The sequence below is a fragment of the Artibeus jamaicensis genome, unplaced genomic scaffold (genome assembly GCF_021234435.1).
Source record: "Artibeus jamaicensis isolate MK-2021 breed Jamaican fruit bat unplaced genomic scaffold, CSHL_Jam_final scaffold_1964, whole genome shotgun sequence".
Classification (NCBI taxonomy): Eukaryota; Metazoa; Chordata; class Mammalia; order Chiroptera; family Phyllostomidae; genus Artibeus; species Artibeus jamaicensis.
The window spans coordinates 35,315,789-35,335,784 of record NW_026522030.1 but is presented as its reverse complement, the minus strand read 5'-3'; the positions used below and the strand labels follow the sequence as shown (position 1 = coordinate 35,335,784).

Sequence of the window (19,996 nt, the reverse complement as noted above, 5' to 3'; positions counted from 1 at the left end):
TTCTCCTTTATTATTTGTTCAAATAAGTTTTCCACTTGTGGCTGTTCCCCTTCCCCTTCTGGCACCCCTATAGTTCTGATGTTGGAATGTTTAAAGATGTCCTGGAGGTTCCTAAACCTCTCCTCATTTTTTTGAATTCTCGTTTCTTCATCCTTTTCTGTTTGGTCATTTTTTCCCTCTTTCTGGTCCATTCCTTTGATTTGAGTCCCAGTTTCCTTTCCATTACTATTGGTTTCCTGTGCATTTCCATTCATTTCAATTAGTTTAGCCTTCATATGTTCCTCTAATTTGTGACTATAATCAACCAGTTCTGTGAGCATCCTGATCACCAGTGTTCTGAACTGTGCATCTGACAGGTTAGCTATCTCTTGGTTGCTTAGAAGTATTAGCTCGGGGCTTTCAGCTGTTCTTCTTCTTAAACCATAATGTTTTGGTCTGTTCGTGCCTGTTACGTATGAGGAGAGGCGTCTTGATGTTAACCGGGGCAGGGCCACCCAAGTTGCTGGTTTGTGATGCTGTATGTGGGGGTGGGGTCAGAGAGGGAGCAATGGCGGTCCTCTCTGCTCACCCAGTCTACCTCACCACTCACCCCTGCCTGCTTATCCGAGCGCAAAGGTGCGAGTCTGCCGCCCTGCACCAGTCTCTGGGGCCTGCGAGATCTGTCTCAATGCTCGCCTCTTCACTGGTTTATCTGTGTGCAAATGACCAAGTGCAGACAGCCAGTAGCGCCTCTTCCCTGTGTTCCCCCCATAGCTAGCCCGCACCTGGGATCTGCGCCCTGGGCTGCCTGTGTACCACCCGGATCTTTTTTGCCCGACTGGCTCTGCTGCTGGTTTCGCCCCTCTCACCAGTTTAGCTGAGTGGTCTGTTGTTTCTGGACTCCGTATTTGATTTTCTGTGTGGTTTGGTTGTGTTTATTATTGTTTAAACTTTGTTGTTTTTAGATTTGGTTGTGCGAGGGCGAAAAGTATTCCCACCTATGCCTCCATCTTGGTGGAAGTCTTAGAAATTTATTTTTAAGATGAACTTAAATATCTTACATTAGCTGTTTGAATTCTTCCTCCTCTTCTGGTTTTGTTATGGGAAAAAGTCAGTTCCCACCAATGTAGAGATTCGTATATACCAGTACCATTATTCAATTATTCTCTTATCCCCTTGTGTTTGAACAAGCTGTGCACCTTTAATTTTAGTTCATTTAACACAATATTTATTGATTATTGAATATGGCATAAGGTGTAACAGATGCTCCTTGACTTTAAGAGGTCCATGACTTATTTGGAGAAATGAAACAAATACATAGAAAACTTTAAAAAGCAGTGTAAGACCATAATTAGAAGGATGGTTGAGTGTAGGATATGAAATCGAATTGAGTTCTAGAGGCAATATACACTATGTACTTTTTTTCCTTTTTTCATCTCTTTAATCATTTTCTATGGTTCTCTAGTGAACATTCTTCAATTTATCCAGATCATTCCTTAGATGCAGGGCTAAAACACTCAGCAGGCATGAATCTGAATAGTTATGAGCATGTTTGGATGATTACATCAAATTTCTGACTGCTACAGCCCTGTTTATACCTCCCAAACCTGTTTGTGCTGTTATCACTATACCATGTCATTATCTCTTGGCAAGATAAGTAATGGAAAAATGTTTGAATCATGAAGACCCAGGTTTGAATCCTTTCTTCACTTCTTGCAGGCTTGAGATCTTGATTGAGTATGTTAGTTAAGGGCAATTTGGTTAAAGATAACATATTCTACCTTAGCTAGCCTAAGCTAAAAGACAGCTGGAGGTGGGGGACACTCATAGACCCCAAAGACAAGAATGAACAATGAACTTGAGTTTAAGGCTCAAATAGACCAGAGACTAAAGTACTATAACAAACTTTAGAACATTATCTTTGTTTCTTATTTCTGCAAATTTGCTTCATTTTTCCTTCTGGTTACTAATTATTTTCTTTCTCTTATAGTAGACATGGCAGGTAAGGGAGACGTTAGGTGTACCTAAAACTTTTGTTTTCTAAGCCATGTGGGTGAATAAACATGTGTGTGTGTGTGTCAGGGCACAGTTCACATAAAATGTTAGGAAGTTGGTAGAAGAGTTCCCATAAATGTAGAGTAACTGGGATAATAAAATGATGGTTGCACTATAACTAAACATTTCATCTCTTTTAGCATAACTTAACATATATACACAAAAATCATCTATTAATACTAATTCTCTTCTCTTTCCAGTCAACTTTTACTCTGTGTAATAGATAATTTTTACAAGTATATAATATGTATTACCTACAAAGAGAAATATGTGTTGATTTGAAATTATTAAAATATTATTGAATTATTGAAAACAGCTTACATTTTCATAATTTATTAAGGCAAGTATCCATATATTCTTCCTGGACCGAGTGGTTGAAGTGGAAAGTAACTGATTGAGTGATTTGATGATTCTTTGCCCAAGAAGGTTGGTTGTTGGGGTAAGAATTGCACAGCTACAGAGGCGTACCTATGGGAGTTTAGCAAAAGACCCTCAGTGGAATGCACTAATCAAGTCAAAAAACTATAGTGTGGGAGTTTCTGCAGGGCAAAGGATGCTTCTGAAGAATTCATAAGTTTTCCTATGCAATAGCCAAAGGTGGACCTCAACAAGACGTGGTAATCACCTAGTGTAAACAGAAATGCTTAACTTTTTGCCCTTTCAGTACTCATTTTACTACTCCATGCCATGCAAGAGCCAGAAGCCACATCGTGAGTGGAGGCATAAGTTAGGAGAAATGGTAAAAAAGATGCCTCCATTCCTTCCTGCACTGCAGTCTCAGTGCCTCCATTCTTGGCATGAGTGAAAAGGGGGAGATGCTGTGAATAGGATATGAGATTCAAGTTTCAATTTAGACTGGACCGAATATTTTAATATGTTAATACCAGAACATGAATATGAATTACTAAAGTGATGTGGGTCTTATAACTGTAACTGACCAAGAAGCTATAGGATTGGCCTAAAATGTTATCCAGGGCTGGGAAAGTGAAATCTGATGGAGCATGATTAAAGGTAGCCTTTATTTACCCTTTCAACAAAGGATCACTTATTGATGTGAACTATAATTATGGGTAGTAGGGCATATAATATGTTTTGATATAAATATCCAGTTCTTCCTCTTAAGGGAACTAATTAAAACCTTAAAGCAAGACAGCTTAGGAATTTCTTATGGGTGGTATGGCTCATCCACCATCTGTATGCTCCTGGTCTAATCTTAGCTGGCATCTCTATTTGTGATTACAGGGACTTAATTACCTATGACAGAGTTCACAGTTTTTGCTTTCGAACTCAGAATGACTTCATGATGCTACAAGTTTTTTTCTACTACTGAGGGCTAATGGTCTGTCTCATTTCTCAGGTCTGTTATTTCTTCTTGACTCGAGGGTTGTCTATAACCTTTCTGTGTATATTGAAAATGCCTTTCTACCCCCTTGGTGTTAATGCTATCTTTTGCTTAAAGTTGAAACTGAAAATGGGTTTCTCATTTACGTAACACCATGATATTTCATGGGTAATAAATAATTAAACAACCTTCCCAACAATAGTTGCTATTTCTTTTTTTTATTCAACAGCCAATATTGTGTGCAAGTTAAGCTTGTAACCAGCCCTAGCCTTTCTGTGTGGTGATTTCATGAAGTAAAATTCTGTTTCAAAAATACTTCTTTTTCACTGAACTTACTGGATTATAGTCTGGTCAATTCCCTAGTTCTTAAACATCTGGTTGTTCAGAGGCAATGACCAATACATTGCATCTCCTCCCCTAACTCTCTCTGCCTTTGAAAATATGTCTTGGATTCAAACAACAAATGTTTTCCTGCCTCCTGTACTTCTATCTCAACTCTCCAAACACACGAATAGTTTTACAGAGTTTGAAAGTTTTGCTGACTCCTTACAAAAAATTTGCATATAGTTACATATTGGCAATACTAACCTCCCACTCAGAACTTAGAAAGTAAATATATTCTAGTTTTTAATATCTTCATGGCAAGGTTCTTCCTGAAAAACACCTCCTGGACCCTGTAGGAGATACTTGTAAGTTCCAGTCAAAATTATGAAGTAGATTAATTTTTGCTCTCCTGTGGCTTCCCTATATTATAACAACACCATATGATCTAGAATCCATCAGTCTAAAGCTTTCTGTCATCCACTTTTTATTTTAGCTTGCTTTCACCCAGGTATCTGGGAGGAAAATATTAATATATTATTTTTACACTGGAATGTAAATTATAGGTAGTTAAAAGTGTGCTTTTATGTTTTCAGCCATGGCTCATATTACTTCTGATCTTGCCTAGTTCCTAGAGTATCATTCCACTGTGTCTCTTCCTTCATCAGAAAGCTTAGATGGTTTACATTGCTGCCATGTGACATTTAGACTCCTTAAACTGGTATGTCATGGTCTTCTGCCATTTGAACTTAGCCTTACTTTGAACTCATATCTAATCTGAGTTGATCTACATCAGTCCTTGCATGCCCAGTACCTGTTCCAGCCTCTATATTCTATTTTATTGAAATGATCACCTTAGTCTCTCTCAGTGTTTGCTTGTTAACACTCCACCTACCTTTAAGGCTCAGTTGATTGCCACATCCTCTCTGATGATTTTCTGAATTTCCTCAGTAAGGCTTAATTTCCTCATCTTCACACTTTCTGTGGCACTAATTCTTCATCATGTAAATACCTCTCTTCTTCAAGTGCTTTGGAGTGGAGATTTTATGTCTGTCCTATGGATAGTGACTATTTTGTTCTAGACCAAATATTGAGACACTATGCCAAATTATTTTCCCCCAATTTGTGAGTTTCTTTACATAAGTAAAATTTTGCATAAAATTAATTTTTATTTTGTAACATTTTTGTTCTTAAATTCACCAAAATGGGAAAGTCCAAGGATGAGGTGAGCTTGTCATTAATTGACTAATTGCTAAGCTCACTGATGGTTTGCATCTGATGGATAGCAGATGCAAACCATTGGTGAACATTACCACCCTAGGGAAAGTCTACATGGGGAACCAGGCTATAATGCAAGTATTGTAGGCAGAGCCTGTAATCAGAGCCAAAATAGGTTAATAGACATGAAGGATATTTCAGCCAGGTCTGATGGAGCAGTCCAGGTTTACCAACAGGGGGAAAATATGGGAATATCTTGTCTTCTCCAGAATCTGGAGCTCTTTAATGGGACGATGCTGACATCACTTTTTGGGCTCCCCATTTTCTGTGCTTCCTTTTCTGAACACTTCTCTTTCATTCTTCAAGTGTGTTAATACTATTATTTTGGCCACTTATTTGTCTTTGGGAGCCATTCTGTCTCTTTAGCAAACCTTTGTGAAAGCAAGTCCGAGCTCATCTTTTATGTTTTGATGTTTAATAGCACTTAAAGTTTTTGTTTTAATGATATGAGAGGAAAGTGTATTCACTTAATAAACCATGTATTCAACATTTTGTTGCCTTTTAAATAAGGATAAGTAGAAAATTTTGCAATCATATGTAATAGCTAGCAAAATATTTATAATCAGGACTCTTCTGGAAATTTCATGATGTATCACTGTATCACTGATTACACTAGATCTGGGAAAGCAGGGGCATAGCTAACTTTTAATACTATGTATCCCCACAAGAAGGGCTAAGATTTAGTAAACATATTGAAGGAATTGTGGACTATCTAAACAGGTACATGGATAATAAATGAAGTGACATCTCCTGATGCCTGCTTTTTGGTGGATACAAGAAGGGGTAATTCTAGTTCTTATACCCATTTCCTTAATTGCTGCTTTCAGGGGGTACTAGAAAAGAAGGTTGGTGCCAGTACTGTTTTCCTTGGGAGGTTATATGGGATCAAAGGCAGAACTTAAGGAAGTAAGTATATTTTTAGACTTTGTTACTTATTTAGATAGGTTGCTATAGAAAGTGGTGCAAAGATATTTCAAGCGCAGAATATCACAGCCAGGGTGCTTTAACACTGCATTCAAATAACCTGGAGTGAGACGGGTAGAAGCATCTGCAAACTGAAATAAACCACCACAAACTTCTCTTTGGAATTCACAAGTCTGGCAACCGGTGACTCAGGTAGTGGGTCAGGAGGCCTGAATACTTCATCTGGCACCATGATGCCACCTTAGTTTACAGACTTGGGGATTAATCTGACAAGCCTTCGGTGGTTTGCTTTTTAGCTTTTTGTTCCCCAGTGAATTTCCCCTGGTCCATTTCTAGACATAGGTGAGGGCATTCTATGCCTGTTAGCTATCAGCATCAACAGGTAGGAAGAAAAATTTTCCCATTCAGCAATGAGTGGCATTTGCTTTCCCTACTGTTACCGAACAAGAGGAGGTCCGAGGGAGGGGCAATACAATATTTGGCCCACCTAGGGATGCCCAAAACTGCTGTACAACAGGGGCCCCTCCCGACAACCAAAATACTAAAATCTACTGGACCCTTCTGTCCGCCGCCAATTGGAAACACATCTCTTAATGCCAGAGATTTGTGAAAAGGAAACAAAATGTTTATTTAATGCTATTCAGGCCTAATGCCACTACTAAAATATCAGAGTCCTTTAGGTTATACACCTACACCCACACAGCGCTCCCTTCTCCCTCTGTCCCAACTCCGGGTACCGTAAATCAGGAAAAGAGCACACGTCTGTGTTGCAGGCCGCTGGCACCGTCAGCTGTGTCACCGTGCAGGATCTCGAGTTAATCCAGAACTGTGGTACCCTCTCATAGTCCACACTGGCAAGAGTCCTTTGTACCCAGTTCCAGTCAAAGTCTCTGTTGCTTTTCAGGCCCCGCGGCCAAAGGGGGCACCCCAAAGCCGCGTGGGCCTCTTCTACCAAAGCTGCAGGAGTCCGCACTCCACCAAAAACATGTGGCTGTCTTCTTCACCTGGCTGCAGGGATCTCCATTCTGGCCAAACTGCGTGGTTTTTCCCTTTCACCTGGGAAAGAGGGGGTCCACACTCCGCCAAAACCACGTGGCTCCCTCTTTCACCCCACCAACAGGGGGTCCTTACTCTGCTGAAACCGCGTGGCTCTCTCCCAGGCCTTCTCACTCAGGAGAGCAGCCCCTAGTTTCCATCCTGAGTCCTCTCGTTCCATCCTCAGTCCCTGCTAGTTCCAGCTTGAGTCCCTGCTACTCCCTTCTCACTCAGGAGTGCAGCTCCTAGTTACATTCTGAGTCCAAGCCTTTCTCACTCAGGAGAGCAGCTCATAGATCCCATCTTGAGTCCCAGCTACTACCTTCTCCCCTCTGCCTCCTTCTCCCTGGCCCCAAACTTGGCCACAGCTATTTAACATATCTATGAAACCAGTTAAAGGTTATAGATATGTTAAATAACCATTCCTCCGGAGGTTAGCTCCAAAACTGTTGCTATGCAAAATAGCTCTCAATGGCCTGGCTCCATTCTTTCTTCCCCCTGTGGGGGGGGGGGGGTGAGGACATCTTATATGTCTCTCCAATATTCCTATACACTTTGAATTCTGGACACTTTTCTAAATCTTTTTGGGGGGCCCCCCTGTCTGCACCCTGTATCACTACGAAGAGGAATGACTTGTGAATGGCGTTCTGTTTTCTGCCATGGTTGTTTCTCAGTCCCCTGTAGTCGCATCTCTGAATGGAGGAGGCTTGGGTATGGGATGGGCAGAGCTGCCAGACTATATGAATGCTATAGTGAGAAGATGGCAAATTAAAGTATCAGACATTTCAAGAGGAAAGATGTGTAATAGCTCCATTTAAAAGTGCTTTGACAAGGAGGGGTATGAGAGAAGCAGTTAAGGAAAATACAGCAATTTCTCTAAGGAAAGTGGGCAAGAGCCCTGAAGGAGCAGCCTAACCTCTCTGGCAAGTCTCTGTTCCTTGGCCTGTGCCTTCTTTCTTGTGACTTTGCTCATGATCGTCCTTCCTCTTGGAAAAGCTTTCTATAGTAATCCAAAGGCCCAGGGAATCTAATATGTATGAGATTGGAAGGTATTGGCAATATCTTTATGGTTCATTGATGGATCAGTTTATTAATTCATGTGCTCATTTATTCATTCACTAATTCATGCCACAAATATTTACTAATTTCTTACAATTTGCGAGGCACTAAGGGTAAAGAGGTGAGGAAGATCAACAAATCCCCTGCCTTCCTGGAGCTTACTTGCTTGTGGGACAAATAAACAGTGGATCCATTAATAAACAACTGGGTGACATAATGTTCAGTGGTGAAGGGCTATGAATAAAATTAAAGCAGGGTAGAAAAACTAATGGTCACTGGTAGTTTTTCGTTTTTTCCATCTGTCTGCTTTTGCATCCTCGGTGTGGTTGGAGAGACAAAGGAAACTTGTAGTATTGACTTTCAGGTTAGGGCAGCTTCCTTCCCTTTTCCACCCCTGCCATCTCCCTCCCCCTACTCTCTCCCTCCTCCTGCCCTCTCCCTGCCCTGCCCTCTCCCTCCCCTTGTTCCCTTCCACCCCTGCCCTCTCCCTCAGGCCTCTAAGATTTGACCCCTACATTCTGCAGGGTAAAACGGCTCCTTCCCCTTAGTTGCCATTACATTCCCTATAAACACGTATATGTACTACATCCCTTTGCCTACATAAATGAGAAACATCTTTTCTGTTTTCTCATTTTTGCAGTCTTGAGCATAGCTCTTGTCTGCTGATGTTCCTTCTTTCCCTTTGTTTTGTGGGTTTATACTTTTAAAAATTCCTTCACTACCATGTGTAGTTGGATCTTGGGAATTACTGAAGACAGATACCTATGTATAGTTTACCATATTTAAATGGATTTATTCACTTAGTAGCGCAAGCATAACTGGCTTTTCTCTGTGGACCCTGAATATTTTTAATCCTTGCAGTTTTTAAATGGTATATGAGTAATATGGTCATGTAAAAACATCTATTGCTATAAATTCTGACCCCCATCCCCATCTTCCCCAATGGAGTTGTCCTTTCTCCAATTTTACTCTGTTTTTAGAGATTCTGTTGAATTCTCAGAGTTGTCCACAGGAGCCTCCAGCAACTTGTCAATTACAGGTTAGATTTTTCCACCCAGTAACAGTTCACACAGAGGTTTCAGCTCCAATAAGTTGTGATCCTCTGTATCTTCTTGCCTGTCTCTCTAGTTTTGGAGGCTGCAGTTTGCCCTGTGACCTTAACTCTCCGACAGATCTAAGAAGAGTTGTTGATTTTCAGTTTGTTCAGCTTCATTCCTGTTAGGATGAGAGTGACATGTTCCAAGATCCGGACACCCAGAGACTCAGATTAAGTCTGCCTTTTTCATGCAGATTATTTTGATCATTTCAACTCTGGAATATCTCTGTTCTCTCACTTCCTATTCTGGACATTAAAATCAGGGTAATTACATATATTTCTCCATACATCAAATGTTTTATATGTGTCTAGTTTGTCTTCTAGCATGACTGGGACCTTTTGGAATGACAAGGAATATCTTGTTTGCCTTATGGCTCTCCAGATTTTATTAGATTAATATAGATTAAAGTGTCTTCTATATACCAGACACTGCCGTGCATATCTTATTGATTTAATTGTTACAATATTCCTATGAGATTATTTTATTTCCATGATTTCTTGAAATGGGCACTGATGCTCAGAGAGGTTAAAAAGAGGCCTGTGAGAGCTAGGATTTGAGCCAAGATCCATTTGATTCTAAGAACGAGACATTGCTCCTTCAACTAAGCTATACAGTCCTTTTTACTGTTTAGTTTGTCTCCATAGACACTAAGTCTATTCTTGTTGATTCAGTTACTTAATGGATAAATTATTGAACAACCTTCTACTCCTGTTCTCTTCTCTTTAAAATCAGGTTCACGGCAGGAACTCGATCCAAAAATAAAATAGCCAATTGAGGTCTCTTAATTTGGCAACTAAGAGAAAGTAGAGTTAATTGACTAATTCCTTCTCCCATCACTTCTCCTTAAATTTCCAGAATTTTCCAGAAAGCATTTTCCTGAGCTCTATTACAAGCTGGAACATTTTAGCCACTATTAAAGAAACTACTGTTAATATTTTATGAGTTTACTTCTTCCTAACACTGTGATAATAAAATGTTTTTTGCTAAATATTGGTTGGTCTTTTCCTGTTTCTTTTCCATGATGTTTTATAATTCAAGCCTTCTTTATGGAGACATGGGGTATGTTTTATAACTGTAAGGGTGAGCAAAGAAGAGTTTGCGTGAGATCCTAGAAGACATAGCTAAACAGTAACCTGTGACTTTCTGTAGCTTTTCCTTAAAATTTTTCCTCACTTTTTGTCTCCCTAAATCTCATTCTTTAAAACAAAAACAAAACCCAACTTTGTCTTTTGAATGACAATATACACTTAGTATAATTATTTGGAAAAAGTAGAAAAAGTCTAAAGAAGAAGAAAATAATTTCTCAATGTCTCATTATTTAGGTAAGACTGTTAACATTTTGGCATATTACATCTCAGTCTAGCCCCCTCTTCATTTGCTTAAGGCTTTTGTTTTAGACATATCTTATAACATAGAATTTTTATAAACATTTGTATGCTATGTATAATAGACATGTCGGCCTGTCATTAAAATACCACTTCTATTTATTGGATTCATAGTTAATTGATGAAATCATTCCCTCAAAATTAGTAATTTGTGGAGGTGGTCAGGTGAGAAACCAAATAATAAAGGGATGAGGAGCAGCCATGGCTCTTGACTCATGTTTTTCCCCCATGTGACTGAAAAGAGAGAAAACTTAGATACCTGTAGAACATTTAACATGAATAGATTTCTCATTTGATCAAGATGGAGTAGAGATACTGAATTTGTTTTTATCTAAAACATATAAAAAACTGGACACAATATATGAAGTGATTGTTTTTAAGAATTTATACCCCAGACATTAAAGGATAGTGACCTCTGAGAGAAGGAAAACAAATGAGGTGACCCCACCATTGTTTCAGCTGACTAAGTCTCCGGGCTTAGTCACATTGTGTCTATACTAGAAAATTTTTTATTACAAATGTACTTCCCATAAGATTTCTCTTACATGGCGCTATTCTGCATCTTGATTGGCTTTGTGGTTACATGACCATATACATTTATCAAAACTCAGAGCACTCAAGACAAATGCCATATGATCTCACTCATATGTGCAATCTAACTCATATTTCCTTGAGAATATCAAAGTTCTATGTTTTTTTTTTTAATTAAGTCATCTAAAAATGGAGAATATAAGATGTATCCTATTGGCTGTTATAAAGAGGCAATAAGATCCAGCCTCGAAAATTTGTAGTTTACATATTTCTGAACAAACAAACAAACACACTGTAATAAATAAATATAAAATGGCATTTATAATTGTATCCAGTGGACTGATTGGATGGGGCTAGAGGAGCTAATTTAGTATCCCTGGAAAGAGGAAATGATAGCTTTTCTGTGATGTTGACAGTGGTGTCTGAGAGAAACAGACAAATTCAAGAATGTAACATCAATAGGGCTTGGAGATAGATTTGAGATGACTTCAAGCCAAACTTCAGTTTTATAAATTATTAGCTCTGCTAGTTGAGGCTGTTTACCCATGTCTAGTCCTTTAGTCCTCTGATTCCTTATCTGAAAATGGGAATAATAGTGCCAACTTTACATGGGTTTTGTCAGATAAGAAACTATTTCATTTAGGGCCAAAACAAAAGGCTATTTAGGACCGTTGGGCCTACCCTTCCAGAAGGAGATGATTGTTGAGCCTAGTATATTCTCTGACCCTGTGAAAACCAGGACAGGGTGCAGACATGATGTGTGTAGCCAATCAACATACTTTAATCACATTTAATTTCACAAAATTTGCTTCTAATGAGCATTACTCTAATTAAGAAACCATCTGCTGTTAATTCCAGATAGAGATGGCTGAAGTGCTTGTGACTAGTCTTTCAGATTTAAACATCCATTCTAATGGTGTGGATTACTAGCTAGAGTACTCAAATGTTAACCAGCTGCCCTTAGCATAGAAATTAACACCACATTCTATGTGAACTATTTTGATAAAATTACAGACCATATTCAAATGACAGGTTTAGTCTTATTGAATAAGATAGATTGTGTCTGTGGGGAAAAAACTGAAATGGGTCGATGGGGGGTGGTCACAGTGATTACCAATTCATGAGGACACTTAGAATTCAGAACTCTTTTTCATTAACTGATGACAATGTTAACTGATATTCTTAGCTCAGTAGCAAATCCTACAAGTGTAATTTTCCCCAAACAGCTAAAGAGCCAAAAAAAAAAAAAAAAGATTTTTTTAAGTTAATGGCTGCTTTGTCTTTTTATCTAGAAAAAACGAACTAAATTATGTTATTCTTCTTGGTGCTATTACCATTTTGTCAGGAAGACAGGTCTCCCAAATTTCAGGAAATTGCAAATTGAAGTCTTAAACCACTCTCATTTTCTCTGGCTCTGTCTTCTTGTGCAGCCTTTTTCTCACCATTCTGTCTTCTTCCAGACGCTGCTGTGCCCTCACTGCCTTTTGTTCTTTAGAAGACACTTATTAACATTTGCTAATGTATGTTAATGAGCAGTAATTAGCATCTTCTATGGGAACAAAAGCAGTGTAAGGAAGGATGGTGAAGACTGTACAGAGTTCAACGGGCCGGCTTCCTGCTCCTTTGTGCTGTAGGAACAATTGTCTTCTTTCAGTCATTTCATAATTCTTTAGTGTTTCTTTGTTTCATTTTGTTTGTTTAGCCATAAATCCTGACAACCAACCTTCGTGACTTGGAATATCGCAGAAATGTGTTGGGGGACAGAAAAATCCCTTTTTGTTCTAAGTAACTCAAGGATATAAGCATAGCTGCCGAGGTTTTATAACACGTTATTTTCATCTGGTTGTTATTTTGGTATCCTATTACTATAAAAGATTCTAGCCACAAAAACTCACATGAGAGAATGTATTTTCATTTCAGCACACTTATTTACAGTGGTTGCCCTTTACGGTGATAATTGCAATGTAAAGGCACACACCCTGAATATATATTATGACAGCATGGTTAAATAAGAAATGTCCCCTCCCCCCAAATAATCTAAATGCAAAGAAAAAGCAAGAATCACCACTACTTTCTTGTAACCACGGAGAGCTCTAAATGCCTTTGTAAATAGCTATTTATTTATTAAATATGTATAGTTAAAAAAAACCCAACCCTCCAAACCACATAGAATAAAAGCTGTTTTTATTCTTTCTGTAGACCAATGGTGTCATAAAATATCTAATTGCAGTTTCTCACAAGTATTCCAGTATATAATTCACTATTTGAAGAACTACATTTCAGCATTTTATACTATTCCAACTCAAGGGTGGTAGAATTTGGAAATATACCAGCTATCCACTTTACTCAGCCTGTGTTTAATTTTAATTTTATGTACAATATAAAACAGAAGGGAAAAAGTGCAAAAAAACTTAGTGTGAATTCTCTTTTCTTTCTTTTTATGCATGTAAAAATGATTTTTTGTTGTTGTAAAGGGATAGATGAGGGTATTTTATTTTGAGTGGATCTTTTCTCTCTCTCTTTCTCTTTCTCTTTGTAGTAAAGAATGTTTCTCTACAGAATTCATCCTGTTCCATTTGGCAGCTACAGTACTTTATATTGTGTTTTTAATAAAGTGGGCATCAACAGCCATTTATTCTCTATTTCTTAAGGGGTCAGAACTTCAAAAAATAAATTAACCTATAAGGAAAAACACTGTAGAATGACAGCTACTACAGCAGTTGTATTTCTGGCCTGTTCCCCTCTTTGGGTGGGTGAGTCTTACCAAAAGTCAAATTATCATTCTTTTCTTGTAGTCTTATTACCACAGCAATTTAACAGAGCCATTTAGTACCACCAACATATTGTTATTTGAAAATTCGACCAACCTTTTGATATTTATTATTATATTACAGTGTTTTTGAATGTATGTGCCCCATCGTTTGTTTGTTCAATGGTCTTAAGAACAATGTTTGCACATCCAGAAAGACTTTCAGCCTTGGTCTTTCCAATCAAACCTTTTCCCCTGGCTACCTTGATGATATGAAAGGGCAACAATTTTATCTGTGTTTTCCATTCCTGAGGATTTTTTAAATGTCCTGTAGTTTATAGGTTTATTAAGGTAATTGATTGATATAAGAACTAAATAATTAGTCTTCTTACTCAAGGCCTCTAAAATATTACACCGAGTTCCATACTTTCAAGAGCTCGGATTATTATAAACAAATATCATGGGTGTCTTCTTGTCCTTACCAAAAAGTAGCTGAAGGGGATCAAAGTTTGGCCACACTGAAGCTGCCTTTTACGATATTGGTTTCAAGCTATTTATTAAGAAATAAAAGACTCAGAAAAAACATTTGACCCTCTCCCTTTCTCCCCTCACCCAGAGAATCAGAGAAAACCCCACTTCAGGGAAGAAATTTTAGGTTTTAGCCTAATTTGAATGAAATATGGTAAATAGGAGGGCTTCAGGGAGAGGCCTGTAACCTAGAGACCACCCATGTCCCATTGTTTCTGAGTCGTCTGGCAAGAATTCGCCTGCCACGCATGTTCTGCTCTTCCTCAGCTGTCTGTAAGTCTCCATTCTCACTTCTGAAATCTAAGACCTCACTTCCTCCTTTTATCTTTTGACTAAATAGTCCTAATACCTAGTATCGCATCACTGTCTTTGGAATTTTCATGTTATTATGAACTCCCCATGTGCACTATTAAAATTTGATTTTCTTCTGGTTTATTTGTCTCTGTTAATTTGATTACCAGCTAAGCTAGAAGAATTTAGAAGATGGGAAGAAAAGTATCATTATTTTTAGCCTCCATATAGCAAAACTAAAGGGAGCTGCTGAGTTGAACTGAATCCAGTTTAATGTCTTGCTAGGTGTTATACTTAAGGAAGAAATAATCACACCCCATCATTTTTATTAAATTTGTAGAGAGTTGCTTTGGTTCCCTACTTCATGTCCACCAATAATAGTGTTACCATAAATTAATGAAAGCAGAATGCTTGAGTATTCTCTACAGGGGAGATGCTACCTAAATATAGTTTGGCGTTGGTATCCAGTATCCAAGTGGTTTATTGTTGGAAACTTCTTTGTGGCTAAGTTTATTCATTTCTTTTAAAATTTGAATTGGTTTAATTTCATTTTGGTTTTAGAAAAGCAGAATATCTAATATTCTGCTCATATAGCCAAAATATTCTTTTTGGCTATAGCTTATTATATAGCTCATAAATCCATCAATCCATATATATCTACATATGTATATTTTCTCCATATCATAATCTGCATCACCATCATCATTATCATTGCCATAATCAAAACTATGGTATCAGACCTAGAATTTTTAGAGCGTAAAAGTCAGACTGTGTCTCTTCATAAGGGTGCTATATTTAAAAGAGATTTAAAAAAATAATAGCTTCTTTTTCATAGTTTTATTAGTCTGTCTCCTCTCTCTTTTTTTCCTTGAAGGGAGAAGTTTCATATTTTTGTTAAGGGCCTTATAACTCTCCTTCCTTAAAGGATGAGGTAAATTTGACTTTGGAATACTATCATAAGAGAAAGGCACTTTGATTTTGTTCACATTTTGTAGCTCCTTAACTGTTAAATTGTTAAAGGAATCATTTATAGAAGAAATAGCTGAAGATGACCTAGTTTTAAACTCAAGGTATTTCTAAAATATGAAATACTATTTAGTATATGAATTTAAAATTTACAATATTTTATGTTTTTAATAGTTATTTACATAAGCATAAATATACAAGTACATAATATGTGGCAAAGACAATATTCAGCTTTTGACTTTGTATTTAGCTTTACATTTGTATTTTTTTCTATCATTTACTAAAATTCTCACCCCATTTTTGCTCTTTTACTTTCCTTTCTTTGCTACATTCTTTCCTTTCTCTTCTTATATTTTCCCATCCTTTTTTTCTCTGTTTCCTTCTCCCTTCTCCATCCATCAGTCCCATACTTTTGAACTGCTATACAGTGGACACCATATATATATATATATATATATATATATATATATAGTGTACATATATTTATATACACACATGGGGTATATTAGTGAGTTGCCCCATCTCTTATCAAAGTCTCAGTAAAATACCAGAAATGACAGTGATAAAATGAAAGAATGTATAATTTGTGTTGTTTGATTAACATTATAGAAGGTTCATTTCATAACCTACATCTTCAATTTATCATTTTCATTGGATCTTTCCCAACATTCTAGCTAGCATAACTAAGGGACTCCTATTCCTCACTGCCCTTTCTCTCTTAAAACCACTCAAATTCAGGCTTTTGTTTATACCAATTCACTAAATCTATGCTTGTCAAAGTCATCATCGACCCCCGTGTTACAAAATCCAATCGTATATTTCCAGTCCTCATAATACTTGATTTAGAAGTCTAAGACATCTTTTTGATGCACATCACTTGCCTTCCACAGTCTCCCGTGTTCCTCCTACATCACTGATTGTTATTTTCAGTGTCTTTGGTTGGTTCTTCTTGTCCTCTCAACTTTGGAGTTCTCTTTTCTGCTTTGTTTACATTCTTTTTCCTGGAGATCTTACCTGGTCTTATGGCTTTAAATGTCATTAAAATGCTAATAACTCCCAAACTTATATTTACTGCCCAGGCTTTTATTCTGAACTTTAGACTCAAATAGGCATCTCAAATCACACGTGTGAAATTAAACTCCTGATCTTCAACCCGATCTTCCCACTTATACTATTCTCCCTATGGCCTTACTGTCCCTTTTTCTTATAAATCTATCCTTTCTTATAACCCAGGCCAAAATCCTTGGGTTGGCCTCGATTCTTCTTTTCTTCTCACATACCATGTCATACCCCATACAGATGACAAGGGTTTTCCAGCTAAAATTTGGAAATGTCCTTGTTACACATAGAATAATATTCCTCTCAGGGCAATTTAATCTGAGGTGAAAGGTGCCCTATTTATATGGAAGGGGCTGACATTAACATTTCCTCATACACAAAAAAGTACCCTGAAAAAAACACCCAAAATCCTAATAAACCTAACTAATGTGTTCTTGCTATAATGAAAGTAAGATAAATAAGATACTCATAACTCATAAAACTCACTTTACGAGTTGTATGAGTCTTGCTTTAAAATAGCAAGACTCCTTAAAGACAGTTGTATTTTCTTCTACAGTCTACAAACTCCCATCCCAGATCATTTTGCTCTGTAGTCTTTTGTGAGGATACAATAAATGCTAATGGAATAAATACATTTCCAGTTTCTAAAGTAATAACCTGGTACTACAAACATCCTGTCAAGAGTTAAATGTGAGTCAGGGAAACAGGCATTATCATTTAACTTTTCCAGCCACTTGGCTACTTTGATCTTTAAGAACCATAAACAACTTCCAGTGCTATAGATTTAAAAAACAGAGCCTGGAAAAAAATCACTTTTTTGAATGATTCCAATGCCTCCGAAATGTGCCCCTGAAACATTTTGCTATTGTTTTGTTATACTGTTTTTTTTTAATTACTGGGTCTATTTGCATGAAATGAGGATCTGGGTTGCCTAGGAGTTCATCTGCTCCTATTGCATATTCCTGCCTTAAATAAGCTTACTTCAGTGTAGTTTTGCTTCTTGCCTCCAACATTTTGACAGGATCTCTCCCTTCTCTTATTCACTGTCCTCCAAATAACTCCCCAGGAGAGAGATTATTTTTAAAGTACATAATCAATAGGCTTTGGGAAGCAGCCAAAGCATGAGGGGGTCATATGATTGGAAATAAACTGCTAGGATTGCTGAGAGAAGGGATGGCAAGAGGCCATGCCCAAAGTTGTCTGAGAAGGGAACGGCAGTTTGTAGCTTACATGTAAGTGTTCTGAATTTCTTTTTCGCAGGCCTTTTGTCTTGGAGAAGTTTCTTAACTTGGTTTTTTAGCATCACTTTGAGCTGCAGGAGATACAGACCACCATTACAGTTGCTTTTCAGGCCAGATAATAGTCCATTAAAATAAAGTCTGGCCTGAGGCTCATAACAGAGTCTTAGTCTCCTGGTCATAGTGCTGCAGTTCAGTTCCTGATGCTGATGATGCTTTTGCTGAATCTTTGAATCAAGAGCAAACCAATTGTGATCACAATAACTATAAAAATGACTCCTTACAGGTCCTGACTCAACTTCTAGGTGAAGGAATGCTATTGAGTAATGAGGGCATCTAATAAGAATATGCAGATAATCCTGTGCAGATGAGAATCATTGTAGGAAAGTCAGTCAGAGGAAGGAAGGGGCTATTTCCTCAATACTCTCTTTATGTCACTTAGAAATCATAGGTCTTTTTTAGTTCTTTACTTGCAGCCACCGGGATGTCTCATCTTATGGAATTTTAAGTTTCACTTAATGGTCATTTAGGACTATCCGTTTTGTACCTGAAAAGATGGTCTATGATTTCAGCCCTGTTTTTTTCTCTCCCCTGTTACCAGAGGAAATTGATTTGATGCTTATCTCTTTGGCTTGGGGTATTTCATTCTGCTGCTTTTACTTAAATATAATTTTCCCTGAATATTTTCTTACATTTTTGTTCATCTAGTATTTTTCTATTTAATTTAATTAACTTTATGTGATCATGTGTAGTAGATTGGTTATCACAAACCTGTGTAATACTTTCTGTGAATTTTTGCTTTGGTATGTTACAGAATAGGCTGTGTGTCAGCCTTTGCTATTTGTCCTTAGCCATTTCTGTATTATACACACTGACCAGACACTGTTCCAAGGCTAATCTTATGCCTTCTAAGGAATTCTTCTTTGACTGAAGAAGATTGGAGGTGACCTTAATTGCAAATAAAAGACCATGATCTATTGTTGAATATAGAATATCTTCTTAGAAGTGTCTGCCTTTACTATTGTGAACTCTCAGTGGTGACATAAAGATCTTTGTGCAGCTCCAGTTACAGCCAGTGACAGAAAGCATATGTTCATTCTCAACAAAAGAACACTTATTTTCACATTGCATGGCTGATGTTGAGTGATAACATTTTTGCATTTTCTAAAGAATTTTATGCAGATGCCTTTTAAAAGCAAAAAGTGCTTTTACAATAATCTTCTTTGTGAATGGAATTTAAACTCCTGGCATGAGATGCTTTTTCAATATGCCTGTCAGGCTCTGAATAATAACCTTTGATGGTGCATGAGCGGAAACAAAACCGGAGGCCATTTCCTGTGTGCACAGTAACATCGTCATCTCATCCACCTTAAATAAAAGTATGACAAAATTAATATTTTATAAGCAAGTTACTAGACTACTGTTTTTAAAGAAATAGGGTGCTGTAATTTTTACCACACCAAGTTGCAGACCATTATCTTCGGCTGACTAAACCCATAATGAATGGACAATGGTTGACAAAGGGAAAAATCTGCCAATTAACATATTTCTCCATATTAATTTGAATTAAAAATTTTATAAAATCTTTTTATGTGCATTTAAAAAACTAGAGCAAAACTAAAAACAAGACAGTTTCAGTATGGCATGAGAGAAAAACAGAAGAAAAGTTCTTTGTGTTAGAAAGAACTGTGATATCTCTTATCTTCACATTATCAAGGTAAATCAAATATTAGGAAATTTAGGATATATCTATAAAATACTTAAAAAACCTATTGAAATAGAAAATATCAGGCTTTAAGTATTTTAAAAGTCTTTTTGATGTTGGTTATCTTGTAAGGATGAAATATTCTCTATTTTAATAAGTTAATTTGATTATAATAACCAAATTGTACATCTGGATATAGCTTTACTAAAAATTCACTTGTCATAGAATAAAATAATTCAGCAAACCTCAAGTCTACTTATTGTAATACAAATCTATTTTGGTTGCATTTATTTTAAATTGAGCTGACAGGCTTATAATTGATATGTTTTGCAAATCCTCAAAGGCAGTGAAGCAGAGAACTTTTTGCACAACAATGTATAAGAAGCTGGAGCTGTGGATCTTTAATAAACATGTTCATTTAGACAAGTTTATGAAAAAGTGTTTTAACTGCACA

At 37.2% G+C, this 19,996-nt stretch overlaps 1 protein-coding gene across 1 annotated transcript in view; it reads left to right on the top strand.

The window, feature by feature from the left end:
• Positions 1-1,974: 1,974 nt before the first annotated feature.
• The window catches only part of TMC1 (transmembrane channel like 1), a 119,689-nt gene continuing 101,667 nt past the window's right edge, over positions 1,975-19,996 (top strand). Inside the window, exon 1 of the mRNA XM_053656415.1 lies at positions 1,975-1,981. Coding sequence (XP_053512390.1) covers positions 1,975-1,981 — 7 coding nt within the window. The remainder of the gene's footprint in view (positions 1,982-19,996) is intronic.